Below are 14,716 nucleotides of genomic sequence, written 5' to 3'. Positions count from 1 at the left end.
GGGGAGTTTTTTTTTTTTTTGAAAAAAATTAAATTATTTGTCGGCTTGATTAGAAAATATAATTTCATCAAATTATGAAGCTATTATAATATAATTGTAATATCACTTGTCTATTTGGTATAACAATAAAAAAAATTATATGTTTGGTTACTATCAACTTAATAAGACCTTAGTATATGTCTGAATTTTAAAAAATACTTCCTTGTATTCCTTCGATTACACTCTATTTTGATATTTAAACTAGTTATTAAGTCCGGGTTATGCTCCGAATAAGAAAAAAATTTATTTATTAATATAATACTATATGATAATAACAATAAATACAACTTAGCCTAGTGATTAAAGCTTTAACATATGTACTTGAGGTCTTGAGTTCAAACCCTATACTCTACAATTTCTTAATTTTTTTTATGAAAAATTGACAATAGAGGTCTCAACTTTGGGTGATAATTTTTAAAAGGTCTGAACTATTGATTAACCTGTGTAGGTCCCAACTTTAGGGGGTATTAACCTTTTAAAAACTCCCTAAGGAGAGCGTCACGTGGCACATTTTCTTATTTTCGCACGCCTTTTAATATATTTGTATAGATTAGTGAAAATATATGATTAAAATTTTCTAACTTCGACCTAAACAATATTGCTATTAAATATAGAGAGTGTAGATATAGCAGTGTAATAATTATATAATAGTGCATTTTAAAATTACTTTCTACATTAAATGCTAAATATTGTTATAATAATCTCATATAACACTGTCTTCAAATAATAGTAGAACAGGAGTAACTTTTTTACTTAAAAGATAATAAGTGACTCATTTGGCTCATACATTTACCCGTTTAATTAAAAAAAAAGTGACCATTTTAAGTCGAAAATTGAAAGTAAGTGTTATAATAAGTCAGTATTACACAAAACCTACTTCCCTACATTACTAACTTACTCCCTCCATTTCATAATATAGTGCTTACTTCATTTTTGGTGGGTCAAACTTTAAAATCTTTGACCGAATATTCTCATTTGTATATACTTCCTCCGTTTCTTAATAAGTGCAACATAGAGAAAGTGGGGGAATACCAAGGAATGTAGTAGGGGTGAAAGTTCGGTGTGCGGTTTGGATTAAGGCCTAATCCAATCCGATCCGAATAAAATTTGGATTTTAATTTTTCAATCCGAATCCAAACCAATTAGGGTTTGAATCCGATCCGATCCAATCCAATCCGAAATTTCATACTCTAGATTGGATCCGATTCGAAGATCCAATTTTTTAAAACTTTAATTTTTCGATGAAATAAATTAAGCACAACAGCAACCTAGTAGATTTAGGAAATGAGGAATTAAGTGCAGTAGTGCTTTAGGGGAAGGATTGAAATTCTATGTGTATTGGACTATGGAGTAGGTTTTTTTATAATAAAAAACCAGTTAAGCACTTAAGCCCAATCCAGATACATAATACAAGGCATATTACTATTCGGTTATATTGGATTTTTGGATCCAATTACCCTCAATCCAATCCGATCCGAAAATCCAATTTTTCAAAAATTCTCAATCCGAATCCAATCCGAACACAGTTCGAATCCGATCCGAATTGCTAATTTGGATTGGATTGGATTTTGGATTTTATCCGAATAACTTTCACCCCTAGAATGTAGAGAGAGAAAGTTGGGACCACAATAAAGTAGAGTAATTCAAGTGATGAAACAAAAAAGTTGTGGTCCCCTCTTGCTTTTTAGTGGCATATTTGTAATAATATTGAACTTTTATTACCATTTTGAGCTTGGTTGCACTTATTGTGACTATTCCAAATAAGGGAAATCTTGCACTTATTAAGAAACGGAGGTAGTATAAAAAAACATATGTGGGATCTTGTTAGATTCGTCTCAATGTGTAGTTTCATAATATCAACTTTTTATATTTTTTTATTAATACAGAACTGAAGATATTAAAGGTCAAAGTTACGTCTTGGAGACAGTATAAAAAAGAAACAAACACTATATTATGGGACGGAGGGAGTAGTTGATAACCTTTTAAGGGTGGTAGTACCGAGATTGGGATGGGATTAAGTAGACAATTAATGTTTTAAAATGATGAACTCGAATCTAAATGGAGGGAATAATCTATGGGAAAGATAAAGGTTACTTCGGTACTAAATTATGGGCTAATTATTTGTTATGAACTGATTTGCCAGGTTGTCTATTTTTAACACTATTTATAAACTCCATAACAAAAATTAGATTATTCCTTATCCCATAACTTAGTTTATTAATTTGCATGGATAGTGGAAGTTTCGTGCGTCTTAACTTCTGAGTTGTCAATCAAAGCAATGTTTAGAACTTAGAAGCCTCTCTTATTGACAAGAATTTGCTGAAATCTAAAATCATTTGATACGATTCTGCTCCCCTAAGCTTCTTAATAAACATATACTCCTGTGTTTATTATTGGCATAAAAAATTCATTTGTTATTACAAAGATACCTCCCTCCTTGGTTTTGTAATCGCATTCGACTTTTATACTATTTATATATTTGACTAAAGAAGCCTTTAATTAAGATGTTGGATTAGTTTTACTATATTAACATTATATAGTAATTCTTATCAATTGATATTAGAGATATTAATAGAAAAAAGGTGCGCATTTGCAAGCGTTAAAACAGTTGCAACTATTGTGTAACAGAGGTAAGCATCACGTTAACTTTACTTTCATAATTGAACTTATTAGATTTTGTTGGACCTATTGAGTACTTATTTGACCTTGTTTTTATACGTGATTGAGCTTGATCAACCTTAATTAGATAGATCAACAATTTGACAATTATCCCATATGACCCAATATATCCGACAAGTCGCACTATACGTCAACCCAAGATGCATCTTCCTCTCCAGGACTTCGAAATGGAACTTTTGGAACACCAATAGGCACCAGATTTTCTATTGATTCAAACGTTGTACCTATCTATGGATAGGGATAGAGAAAAAGGAAAAACCGAGGACTTTACATAGTACTTATGATCGAAAAATCAATCGAATACTATCTGATCTTCCTCCTGAGTTGAGACCGATCATTCAGATAGACGGAGGTAAATTAATGAGTTCCAATATTTATGAACTCTATAGAAGAGTCATCTATCAGACCAATACTCTTACTGATCTATTATCAACAAGTAAATCTACACCGGGAGAATTAGTAATGTGTCAGGAGAAATTGGTACAAGAAGCCATCGAGGGAAATAATAGTGCAAATTGGGTAACTCGCTCATTTAGTTTATAGTTGATCATGTAAGAGACCACCTACTTTTAAATTAAAATTAGGCAATGGTCCAAGCCCAATATTAAGAAGAAAATGGACCATCTTCAGAATATAGTAACTAGTTTAATCTATTTATTGACCATTTTAATCTATCTAATTACCAGCTTAATCCATTCAGTAATCACATTCTTTAACCCATTTAGTAACTAGTTTATTCTATCCGGTAAGACTTTCGATTTATTTTTAAAATTGTCTGTTGTAGTTTGAGATTCAAAAGCAAATGCAAGAAGAAGAAGAGAATGAACAACGGCGACTAAGTTGGTGCGAGATGTCTAGGGATAGTGTTGGTTAAAGTGAGGTGAAATTGGTTTGTTACGATAAAGTAGTTTTGAATTTATCTAAATTTATATTAAAATTAGACCATCGATCCTAATAATTTGTGTTAATTTTATATGAAGAACACACTCCTTGTTTATATACAGAGTGTTATGTCTTGTAGACAATATCAATTTTTATATGAAGAATTCTTGTATAGGAAAGATGAAAACTTTCCTAATATTTTTTTTTGGCAATATGATAGAATACAAAACTAAAATTCGGGCTCCAACTATTAGTTTAACCTTAATTGAGTTGATTGTATGACATGGTATCAGAGCCATTATTGTGACAAGTAGGTTATAGGTACAAATTTCATCAACCCCTCCCGTCCAAAGTGAAATATAAATCCTTGGGGTATAAGATGAACTATGTTGCATCAACAATTTTAGTATGATGGGTTCTAATGTGAGGAGGCGCGATGGAATGTAAAACCAAGATTAGAACTTCAATATCAAAAGACCAACTCAAGCAAAAGATTAACTTTAAACTAATAGTTAGAATAGCAATATTGATTCTATATTCTATATATATGTGCATAAATTACATGCTAAAGATATCTTTTTTTAATTTCGAAAAAAGAAAATTCCTATAATTTTCCCATAGAAAAGATCTTTTAAGTGGAGACAAGGAGAATATAAAGGGTGCATATAAGTACTAATATAATTACTATTAAGATAATTTTCTTGGAACTTTCTTTCTTCTTTTTCCCTTTTGTTAAGATTTGATCTAGTGAATCCTAACCCTTGGAGACAAAGTAAATGATTAATTAAGATTTTAAGTAAATTGTTTGGGGGTGGGGCTAACATTGTCTATCTGTTCCATGATCATCCAAACAAGAAATTTTTTTATAATGGAAATAAATTATGGACATTTAAAACATACATATTATTCTTAGTAGTTAGTAGTAGCTAATAAGTGTGATGTATGTATGGGAGAATGCATGTAGGTAGATTATGATCATGAGACAATGTGGATGGGAGTCATGTACTTGGACATATGACGGCAAATAAGATTTTCCAAATGAGCTGGAACTAATTATATTCATAACTATACGTAGATCATGATCACCAAAGTTTAAGGATATAATTTTATATTTTTTTGATGTGACATGTTAGTTTTATTCCCACTAAATTTAGATTGGGTCAACTAATCTTTTTTTAGACTTAAAAATCCTCTTTCCAATCAGAATTTTTAGGGTTTAAATAATGGAGAGTTATGTTAATAGTAATGATTTTATATAATTAATTAGAGATGAGTCGTTGATGTAGTGATCATGGTTGGAAACTCCACTTCCACAAGTTTAACAAGTTGTCGTTTTCGATTATTGTTGTAGTTGTGATACTCTCTGTCAAAGAAAAAAAGAAGTTAATGTTATGATACGTATTTGACGATCAATAATTGATTGATAGGGAAAAAAAATGATCTTTTAATACTCTCTTTGTTCACATTAGAGTAATATTATTGTTATATATTTATATTAAGAAGGGAAAGAATTTAAAAGCATCATTATCACTTCTATGTTCCTATCAGAAACTTGTATACAAGGGGTGTACTATGAAGTATTGACCATAGGTTAGTCTAGTATAAAGTAGAGGCGATTATGGGTCGGGACGGGTCTTTAAAAACATTGCCCAGTGGCCTGGTCAGGTCTAATTTCAGGCCGAAATTTTTGTGCCTAAAACCCGCCATTTCGGGCCAAAAATAAGACTCAAATGACTTGTCCAAAGCCCGTCCCAAAGCAAAATCTAGTTGCCTATCCAAAATTCAGACCGGACCGAGCCTGGCTTGGCCAAGGCAGGCTGATTTGATTAGCTCTAGTATAAAGCTGGTTATCGGACGAGTCAATATACTACCGTATCGGGTTGTTAATTGGTTACTATATGCATGTTAACGATCAAAGCAAGTTGATCCATTTATATTGTGGTCGATAGTGGATTGGCCAATAGAGGTGTAAGGAGATAAAAGAGATAGAGAAATAGGCATAGTAGCAACTAATCATAAATGAATTATATTTGAATCTTTTATTTTTTATCAAAATTATATTGACTGCGTCCGTCAAAGATCCCGTCCACTTAAAACAGTATTAGCCTGACACAAAGTTTGCATTCATTGGATAATATGCTTATTGACCAAGTTTAGTCTAATGGTAAATGTTGTTCTCACCGAAACCTTCAGAATTAAATGAATCCCTCACCCTTCCCTACTCTCAAGTTGCCTTGTCTATGTAGTTGGGTCATTTGCTTGGATTAATTTGTGCAAAATTCCAATTTGGTAGAAAACTTTTCCTCCCCTTACTTTTAAAAAGGTGTATTGCATATTAATCACTAATAACCCTTACGAAGATGACTGTCATGCGATTTTTGGATACTAACCTTGTTATATGACACTCAATTGAATAGAAGGCCAAGTCAATCCAATCATCAACAAGCATAAACCTAGAGCCGTCAAATAGGTCATATCATGACTATTTCAAGTTCGTATCAGTTACTAGTCACATCAAAAAGTCTGATCAGGTTAACTAATCCCGTTAAGATCTCTTGACACTAACACGACTCGTTTAATTAAGTAGTTACCAGTGTCGACCTATTAAACCTATTTATTCACAACCCTAACAAATGTTAACAATAATAAATTGGATTTTTATGCCCAATATTTTATTAATCCATATCCATTTAGGTAACAACTTGGTAGTATATTAGAAAGATTTAAAGAATTAATTAATGTTTTGCCAACTTATCTTAAATGGTGCTAAAATGCTAAATTTTCCTGTATGTTTAAGTTAAACGTGTAAAACCATGTCAGTTCCGAGTTAACAACAACCCAACCCATAAGAATAAAGAAAATCCCCACCTTTAAATTCCCATCGAGAGAAATCAAATATGTAACCTTGACAATGATAACAAGATAGAACTCCTATACCAACAACACCACAACAATACCTCAACTACTTAAAAGATACCTTTAACATTTGGGATTAATGAATGATCCTCTTCCACTTAAGCAAGAAATTTACTTTGCATAATAACCATACATAATTTTAAGGGATAGGTAGGAAATCCAATCAAATACTTCCTCCGTTTCTAAATAAGTGCAACATTTGCATAGTGTTTACTATTTACAGTTTATACTTTAATTAGCTTTGGTGATTTACATGTTAGGAAAAACATAGTCATGTGTGATCTTGTTAGATTCGTCTGAATGTGAATTTTTTTAATATCAACTTTTTATAATTTTTACTTATTGATAATGGAAGATATTAATGGTTAAAATAATGCATTGGCAAACGTGAAAACAAGAAATGTTGCACTTATTTAGAAACAGAGGAAGTATAAACACAAGGTCAACCAAAGTCATTTTTCTTTACAAATTTTTTGGCCTTCATTGGTGGGGGATCCTTGGATCAGGAGGAGAAAAATAAAAAGTAGTTGCACTTGCAAAGTTGCAGTAGATGATCATATTCATGCCGCCCCACATTGCCACATATGACCGAAAATTCCTTGTGCCCTGTTTGGTTTGGTCCCAAACTGAAGGGTATTTTTTAACAAGATAAGTTTATAAGTATATTTGAGATTTGGCTTATAGTCATATAATGTGAATGGACCCACAACAAATCTAATTTTAAAAAATAAATAAAAAAGATGATCTCTTTGGTGTTTCATAGTTTTATGTTATGCCTTTGTCCCCTCCCAAATCTCCCATGTGAAAATTCCTAGCTCTACCCCTTATGAGTTATGGCCTACCATGTAGATGTTGTGTGTCCCTTTTCTTATTGTTTGCTACCTTTATTAACATCATTTGGTGAGCCATGATTTTCCCAATCCTCTTAACTTAAATGGATGAAATTTATGAATCATAGGAGCTATCATCAAGTATATGGTTTATAGTTTTTAACTTTTTATGACAATCTATTCGTAACGTCTATACCATATGTGTTTGTAACAGTGTCGTTGATAGTCTTCTTGTTACCAGTTCGATATAATTAGCAATAAAACACCAATTGATTTTCAAATGTAATAACTGTCGTATTTGTGTTATAATTAACTAATTAAGTATCGTTATGATTCTCGAAATATTATGTATTAATCTTTTTTTTGGAGATGAAAGATCTGAAAATGAGTCAATAAAATGTTATTGCTGGAACCTTTGTGATTTGTTTGAATATTTATCGTAAGTATGATTGATTTTTTTTTTTTCACTTAGATGTATATGTATGATTGCTTTTGTTTAGTAAAGTTAAAGAAAGATGAAAATCTTTTGGAAAAAGTAAAACTTTGTGGCTTAAAATTGATAGGGGACTATTGGAACTTTGTGAAGATTAGGCTATTATTAGTCTATTACTACTAAAATACATCTCCTATTAATATGATTTATAGGGACAACAATTACTTTATTTTGGCATGAGTGTCAAAGTATTTGGCATAGAAGTAGGATTACTATTTTTGGCTCTTATATACAACAGTCCTAGAATAAGACCAAACAAGGCCTAATACAACAATAATTCATAAAAGCAAAGCCAAGACTCCCACATATTGCTTGTTTCTCCGGAAATTGCTGAAAAACATTAACATGCATGTTCTGTGTGAGATTCCTAGTATCTTCCCTCATTACGTTAAAACTTTATTATGCAAAATTAGCAATTCTAATACATTTCATTGTTTTCGTAAAAATGAAGCATTCACCACATCTAAGCTTTCATTTTTTATTCTAACATTTCTTCTTTGTGCACTTCTTTTTCTTCCGTTTTGTGGTTTCATGTGAAAAGAGATGACAATTATATAGCGCATCATTTAGCTAAACTAGTCCCGTTTAAGGTATAACAAATTTGGGAGAGCCATTGTTCTTTGCAAGTACCTCCTTATATCCTCATGAACGATTTGTCCCCTAAAAAAATATAGATGTATATAAAAGCTTCCACCTTTGTCGGACAAGTTCATCATCACTTGAAAAAGAATAGCAATTAAGTATTGGAATTGGTCCCTTGATTACTACGACACATGAAAAATCTCCAACACTAAATTTTATGTTATATGGACTCGGGTATTTGTGTTAGTCATGGATATGTGTTTTGGTGTTAGACTCGACTGTCTCGAAAATCAAGGATCTATCATCTAACACATGTATATGAACAAAATGAAAAGTCCGAGTAACCTAGAGCAAATTGTTGAGCCAGCTCAATGAATTAATTTGTAACATATATACTTTTTCGTTACAGCCCACAAAATTCTAAACATTCCACCTGAAAACTCAAATGATGTTGTAGTTCCTGATTTTGAGTGCAGGGAAACGAAAGCTGATACTGTCGAACACATGATCTGAGTAGCAGAAAATCCTGTTAATCAGTTAAGTAACACGCATTTTGCCAGGTCCTAACAGCATGAAATTGTCTAATACAGCTGTTAAATAATGCGATTTGAATGATACAATCTTCATTATAAAAATGCCACAAAAAGAGATCTGACTGAAGGTGATGGATCTAGTTTATAGACAGATAAATACTCATTGATAATACAGGCTTAAATGTTGGAAAATCGGGTTTATTCTAATGCGATTAAGATTCGCTTTGATCGGATATAACAGTAAAGTACGGATACAGGTTGAATGTTGATGATGAAGAACTAGGACAGAACATAAGTACACACTTGTACAAAAACAACACTAGTTCAACATAGTCCTTTATAAGTTATGATGAAATCAGAGGTTTTTAATATATAGAATGACACAATTTACAACAAGAACCAATGAACCACATCTACATTACACTACATTTGCAAAAACTACACTTGAACTGTTACTTGGGATTCTAGATGAAGCGTTTTTTTTTTATCCTACGTTACCAGATAAGAAGTTTGGTGGAGCATATAACGCTTGACAGAAGATACCGGAGATAAAAACTTGACTCATGTAGCTAACCTCAACCTATAATAAGGCTTTAACACGGTTGAATTACCGGATAATAAATCCCGAACAATCCTCTTCTCCTTGCTCGGATCACAGAGATAAAAAGCAACAGTTCATCACGGAAGCAGGGACTCACTAAGCCGATTCTAATGGTTGTTTTTTTGGGTACAACTATAGCCGCGTGCTATGATCAACCAAGTAATAATCTTGATGATATCAAACTCTATAAGATACCTCGTCAATCTTGTTCAATCATAATAGAAGGACCCAAAATGATCACATCCACAAAACCACAAGTATGATTGGTAGCTTAGCTCAGCTCACCTCAGCTGAGCTTCCCCAAAAGTGACATCATGATCAATTACTCAAGTCACTAGATTGCACAATAATGAGAAGTGAAAATGACAACACTTCTATAGGATGACCTTAATTACACCATGATTAATGATAATGGAAGCTTAATTATGTCCAAAGAACCCAGAATTAACACTCTTCCCATGAAAAACAACCTAAAATTACTCATCACTAGTTAAACACTAATCAACAGTAACTAGAAACAACAAATGAACACCCCCTCTTTCTAGTCTCATCCCCCAAAGTTAATCACAACAACTATAATCCAAACTTTTTTTTTTTTCTTCTTCTTTTCCTTAGAAAAAAGAAAGAAAGTAGAGATTATATTGTACTTATATATATCAATCATCTCCAATAGGGAAAAGAGTAAGAACTTTCCTGCCACCATTGTTAGCTGTTGCAGATTCAACATCCTCCACAAACCCAGAATTACTCTGCATCATCCCATTTCTAGTTGGACCCAATTGTGCTTGTCTTGATAAAAAAGGATGATCAAATTGTGCGCCACCTTGTGCAGACCCAAAATGAGCCATCTGTCTATGATGTTGAAACTGTGCTTGAATCTGCTGGTGGCCTGCAACAGCCGCCATCTGATGGTGGTTAAGAGCCGTCACCGGCACATACGGCATAAAATGTTCTGAATTACCTCTACCACCACTCCCACCACCACCACCACCACCACCAGGACCTCCTCCTCCTTGGTGTAGGAAATGAGCCGGGACCGGCGAGCTAGCGAATAAATGATCAGTGGCGGAATCACCACCACTACCAGAAACAACACCACCACCACCACTACCACCACCACCGCCACCATTGTTGAGTCCCTGCATCCTCTTAAGATACAAGCGATACTTTTGTAGATGACTAGCAACATTTTCTCTAGTTAACCCATCAACACTCATGAGCTGCATTATAGTCTTTGGTACAGCATTCTTTATACCCAAGTGGGCCACAGCATCCACAAATCTCTTGTGGAGCTGTGGGGTCCACACAAGGCGAGGCCTCTTCAGGGTACGAGCTGGTTCATCAGCTCCTCCACCACCTGAAGTGGCACCGCCACCACCACCTCCACCGCCACCTCCCAACTCGGCTGAAGATGAGTCAAACTCGGACGAGTTAGGATGCGGAGGAGGCGGTTGAGGTGCTGAGCTGCTCTGATGGTAGTGACTGAGCAGTTGCGGCGGAGATAAAATAGATATAGGTGTGTTACTATTACCATTACTGCTTGGACTTTGGATATCAAAAGCTGAAGCAAGATCAGGGGTAATCAATGATTGAGATAATGAGATTAATTCATCAGGAGATGGTAGTTCATCTTCCCATTTTGAGAACCAATTTGATTCCTCTTCTCTCATTTTTTTTTGAAAAATTGAATTGACCCAATAAAATTGGGGTGGTTTTATGAGATGGGTATGCGTTAATTTTAGTTTTTGGTGGGAAATCTTTGTGTAGGAAGGGAATTAGTGAGTTTCACTATTAAAGATAATCATAATAATTGCAGGAATTTTTATGAAAAAAAAAGAGATAATTGAGATTACTTCATATATAATGATAAAGATATGAATATATGATATGATATGATATTAACTTAAATTGGAAAGAAATTGTTTTCCCATAAAAATGTTTGCTGAGATGTTGGATATGGAGGAGGGGAAGAGAGAGAGAGAGAGAATGTGGTGAAGGGTGGTGGGTGGTGGAGGAGGGGTGTTCGAGGTGGATCTTGTTGGTGCTTCTTTTCAGCTTTTTATTATGGGGTACTGTTTCAAAAAGACCAAGAAAATAGTAGTAGTAAAAAAGAAATTGAGGAGACTTTTCTTATGATTTTTATGGGGTTTATATTTTTCCGGGATTTGAGGGTCCTTAACTCTTTATACAGTTATACTTCTATGATTCTCTCCTTATAAAACTTGTCAGTGTTGGCTATTCTTGCTTGAGAAAGTAATTTTTGAGACATTTTTTTTTGAAGGATGGGGGCATATTAGTCATTTTAGTCTATGAATTGAGGGACAAACATGAAAATAATGTGAAATGGATCATTGTATTTGTATTCTTTTCTTTTCGGCAATATTAGCATCAAAGCCACAAACTATGACGCGATTGCATTTAACACCACCAACTTTGACTAGTAGCAAAAACATTTCAAATTATTGGCTTGGGTGCATCGAGTGTCATAAATGACGTCAGTGCTAACTTTTCTTGTCGTTGACGGAGAATCCGGAGTTAAGGTTACAACTGGGTACTAAACTTTGCCAAAAGTTCCAGTTTGGATACTCAACTTTAAAATGTTTCAGTTTGGGTACTCAAACCAAACATTTGTTACTTTTTCCTGTTAACTCCAATTAAATAATAAAAATAATATTTCTGCACAATTTTTTTTATTTCTCTTTTTTAAAAAATTTAATATTTCTTTCTTTGTCCTCCCCATAAACACCAAATCCACTCCCACCAATCCACCACAAACCACGCCAATTTTTTTTTTTGCCATCGTTTCTGATACCCAATTATCCACCATCATCGACCCATCAAAACACCCATAAACACCATCGATTTTAAAAGAATCATCACCATTACTGTTCTAATCACCATCAAAACACTCATGACTTTTCCCTAAATCAAAAACACTACCACACTTCACATCATCATGATCATTTTTTTTTTTGCTAATTAAGATAGGTAATGGATCAATTATACCTTCCCTATTGATGCAACGACTCTGCTCAGGATCCAAGTTCTTCTCATTCGATTTAATTTGCTCTAACCAATTTGAGAAATTATCCCCTCGCCATAGCTTGATTCTGCAGGGGTTGGATTGATGCACGTAGTGTGATAATCTTCTTGAATCACCACTGGAACCTCCTCCTCGATTTCCAGCATAGAAACCCCTAAAATCGCATCCACTGATTTTAAGTTCTTCGCCTGAGAATTCGCATCCAATGTACCTTGCTTGTTTACTGCCGATGTACTCGCCTGAAGAACTGTCGTAAGGTCGATCTATGCAGAGAGGAATTCTAGACAGAGAAAGGCGCGAGGTTTAGTCATGTCTACATCATCATCTTCGTCTGATGAAGAGGAGAGATAATTAATGGATTCAACCAGATTGACACTTTGAATTACGTAAATGCTTTCATCATCAATTTCGAAATCAAATCATGATTCCAATTGCATATATCTTTTTGGGTAGAGATTGATACCAATTATTGTTTCACCATTGAAGAATTTGAAGTTTTTCTTGTGTTCCGTTGATTTTTCTCTGTATTTTGTTTCAGTGGAAGTTTCTCTCTCCAATTTTTGGGGATTTATCTCCCAAATGTTGATTTTGCTTGTGAAATGCAGCATGATGATGTTGTTTTGGTTGCCGGAGAGGAGCGATGGAAGCAGGAGCGGAGGAGAGAGAAAAACTATGGGGAAGGGGGAGGTGGTGGAGTGGTGGTCGGGTGGATTTGATTTTGATGGGAGGAGAGAGAAAGACAAAAATTCTTTTTAGGAAGAGAAATAAAAAATTTGTCCAAAAACACTTTTTATTATTATTTAATTGGACTTACACCAAAAGTAACAGAAGTTTTGTTTGAGTATCAAAACTGGAACTTTTTAAAGTTGAGTACCCAAACTGAAACAAAGGGAAAAATTTAGTACCCAGTTGTAACATTAACTCGAGAATCCATGTTATTTTTTAATACTACAAGAAATTCTTAACATCTTCCAAAAATCAAAAGACAAGAAAGGTTGGTGCGCCCTCAAATTAGACATGAAAAAAGCTTATGACAAAATTAAATGGGATTTTCTCCGGAAAACATTACCCTATTTTAGTTTTCCATCACAATGGATAATTTGGGTTAACATATGCATTACAAATGTTTCATACTACATCAAAATAAATGGCACAAAAAACTCCATGGTTTAAATCATCAAGGGGGCTAAGACAAGGGGATCCCCTCTCCCCGTAGCTTTTTATCCTTTGCTGCATGGAAGTGCTTACTCCAAAGATATCCTCAGAAGCCCAAAAACCAAATTCAGGGATAGGAATTAATATTCAGCCTAGATTACCTAACATCCCTTGCCTTCTATTTGCCAATGACAACCTCCTCTTCTGTAAAGCAACAAGTACGGTCTGTGTAAAGCTTAAAAATATTCTTGACTCTTTTTGCACTATCTCAGGTCAACTTATAAATTTTCGTAAATTAGACATCATCTTGTCTAAAAATATCCCCTCATCGAAAAAGTCTACAGTTGCAAGCCATTTTAACAAGACCCCAAACAATTGTTAAGGACGCTATCTTGGAATCTTCTTCAGCAATTCCAATCCCACCGAAACAGACTTCAAAAGAATTATTCAAAACACTCAACAACATATTAATCAACGAGAAGTTGATTTCCTCTCAAAAGCGGGCCGTCACATGCTTATTCAAAGTAATTTAGAAGCACTACCATCATACACTTGTTCTTTCTTTATCCTCCATGGGTTCATAGCAAAATCCCTGGATTCAATACACAAAAATTTCTTTTGGAGACAACAAAAGGAAAGAAATGCGATCCCACTTATTTCATGGGACAAAATTTGTACACCAAAAGATCGGGGGTGATTTGGGTCTTAGAAGAGCTAACCCCCTAAATGGGCTTACTTAGCAAAGCTTGATTGGAAAATACTTATTGAACCAAATAACTTCTAGGCACGCAGTGTTAAAATAAAAAACCTTCAACAACATAATTTCTTCAGCTATAACGTTAATTAAGCCTACTCACTCCATTATATGGAAAAAATACTTGATTAATGTGACCTTCTTAGAAAGGGCATTCATTAGAAAATTGGAGATGGTAAAAATATTTTCTTCTGGCTAGATAATTGACT

At 33.9% G+C, this 14,716-nt stretch overlaps 1 protein-coding gene across 1 annotated transcript; it reads right to left on the bottom strand.

The window, feature by feature from the left end:
* Nucleotides 1–9,264: 9,264 nt before the first annotated feature.
* LOC104889529 (transcription factor MYBC1) lies at nucleotides 9,265–11,781 on the bottom strand. The gene has a single exon (XM_010674773.4). It carries the CDS (start codon nucleotides 11,223–11,225, stop codon nucleotides 10,212–10,214), a length of 1,014 nt encoding a protein of 337 aa, XP_010673075.2. The 5' UTR covers nucleotides 11,226–11,781; the 3' UTR covers nucleotides 9,265–10,211.
* Between the last annotated feature and the right edge of the window lie 2,935 nt (nucleotides 11,782–14,716).

Source organism: Beta vulgaris, chromosome 3, assembly GCF_026745355.1.
Source record: "Beta vulgaris subsp. vulgaris cultivar EL10 chromosome 3, EL10.2, whole genome shotgun sequence".
NCBI lineage: Eukaryota > Viridiplantae > Streptophyta > Magnoliopsida > Caryophyllales > Amaranthaceae > Beta > Beta vulgaris.
Note: the sequence above shows the minus strand (reverse complement) of the source record. Positions and strands in the feature narration are given on the sequence as shown.

What these genes read in the sequence shown, in the direction of transcription:
- LOC104889529 (XM_010674773.4), bottom strand. Translation starts at nt 11,225, where the DNA reads ATGAGAGAAGAGGAATCAAATTGGTTCTCAAAATGGGAAGATGAACTA.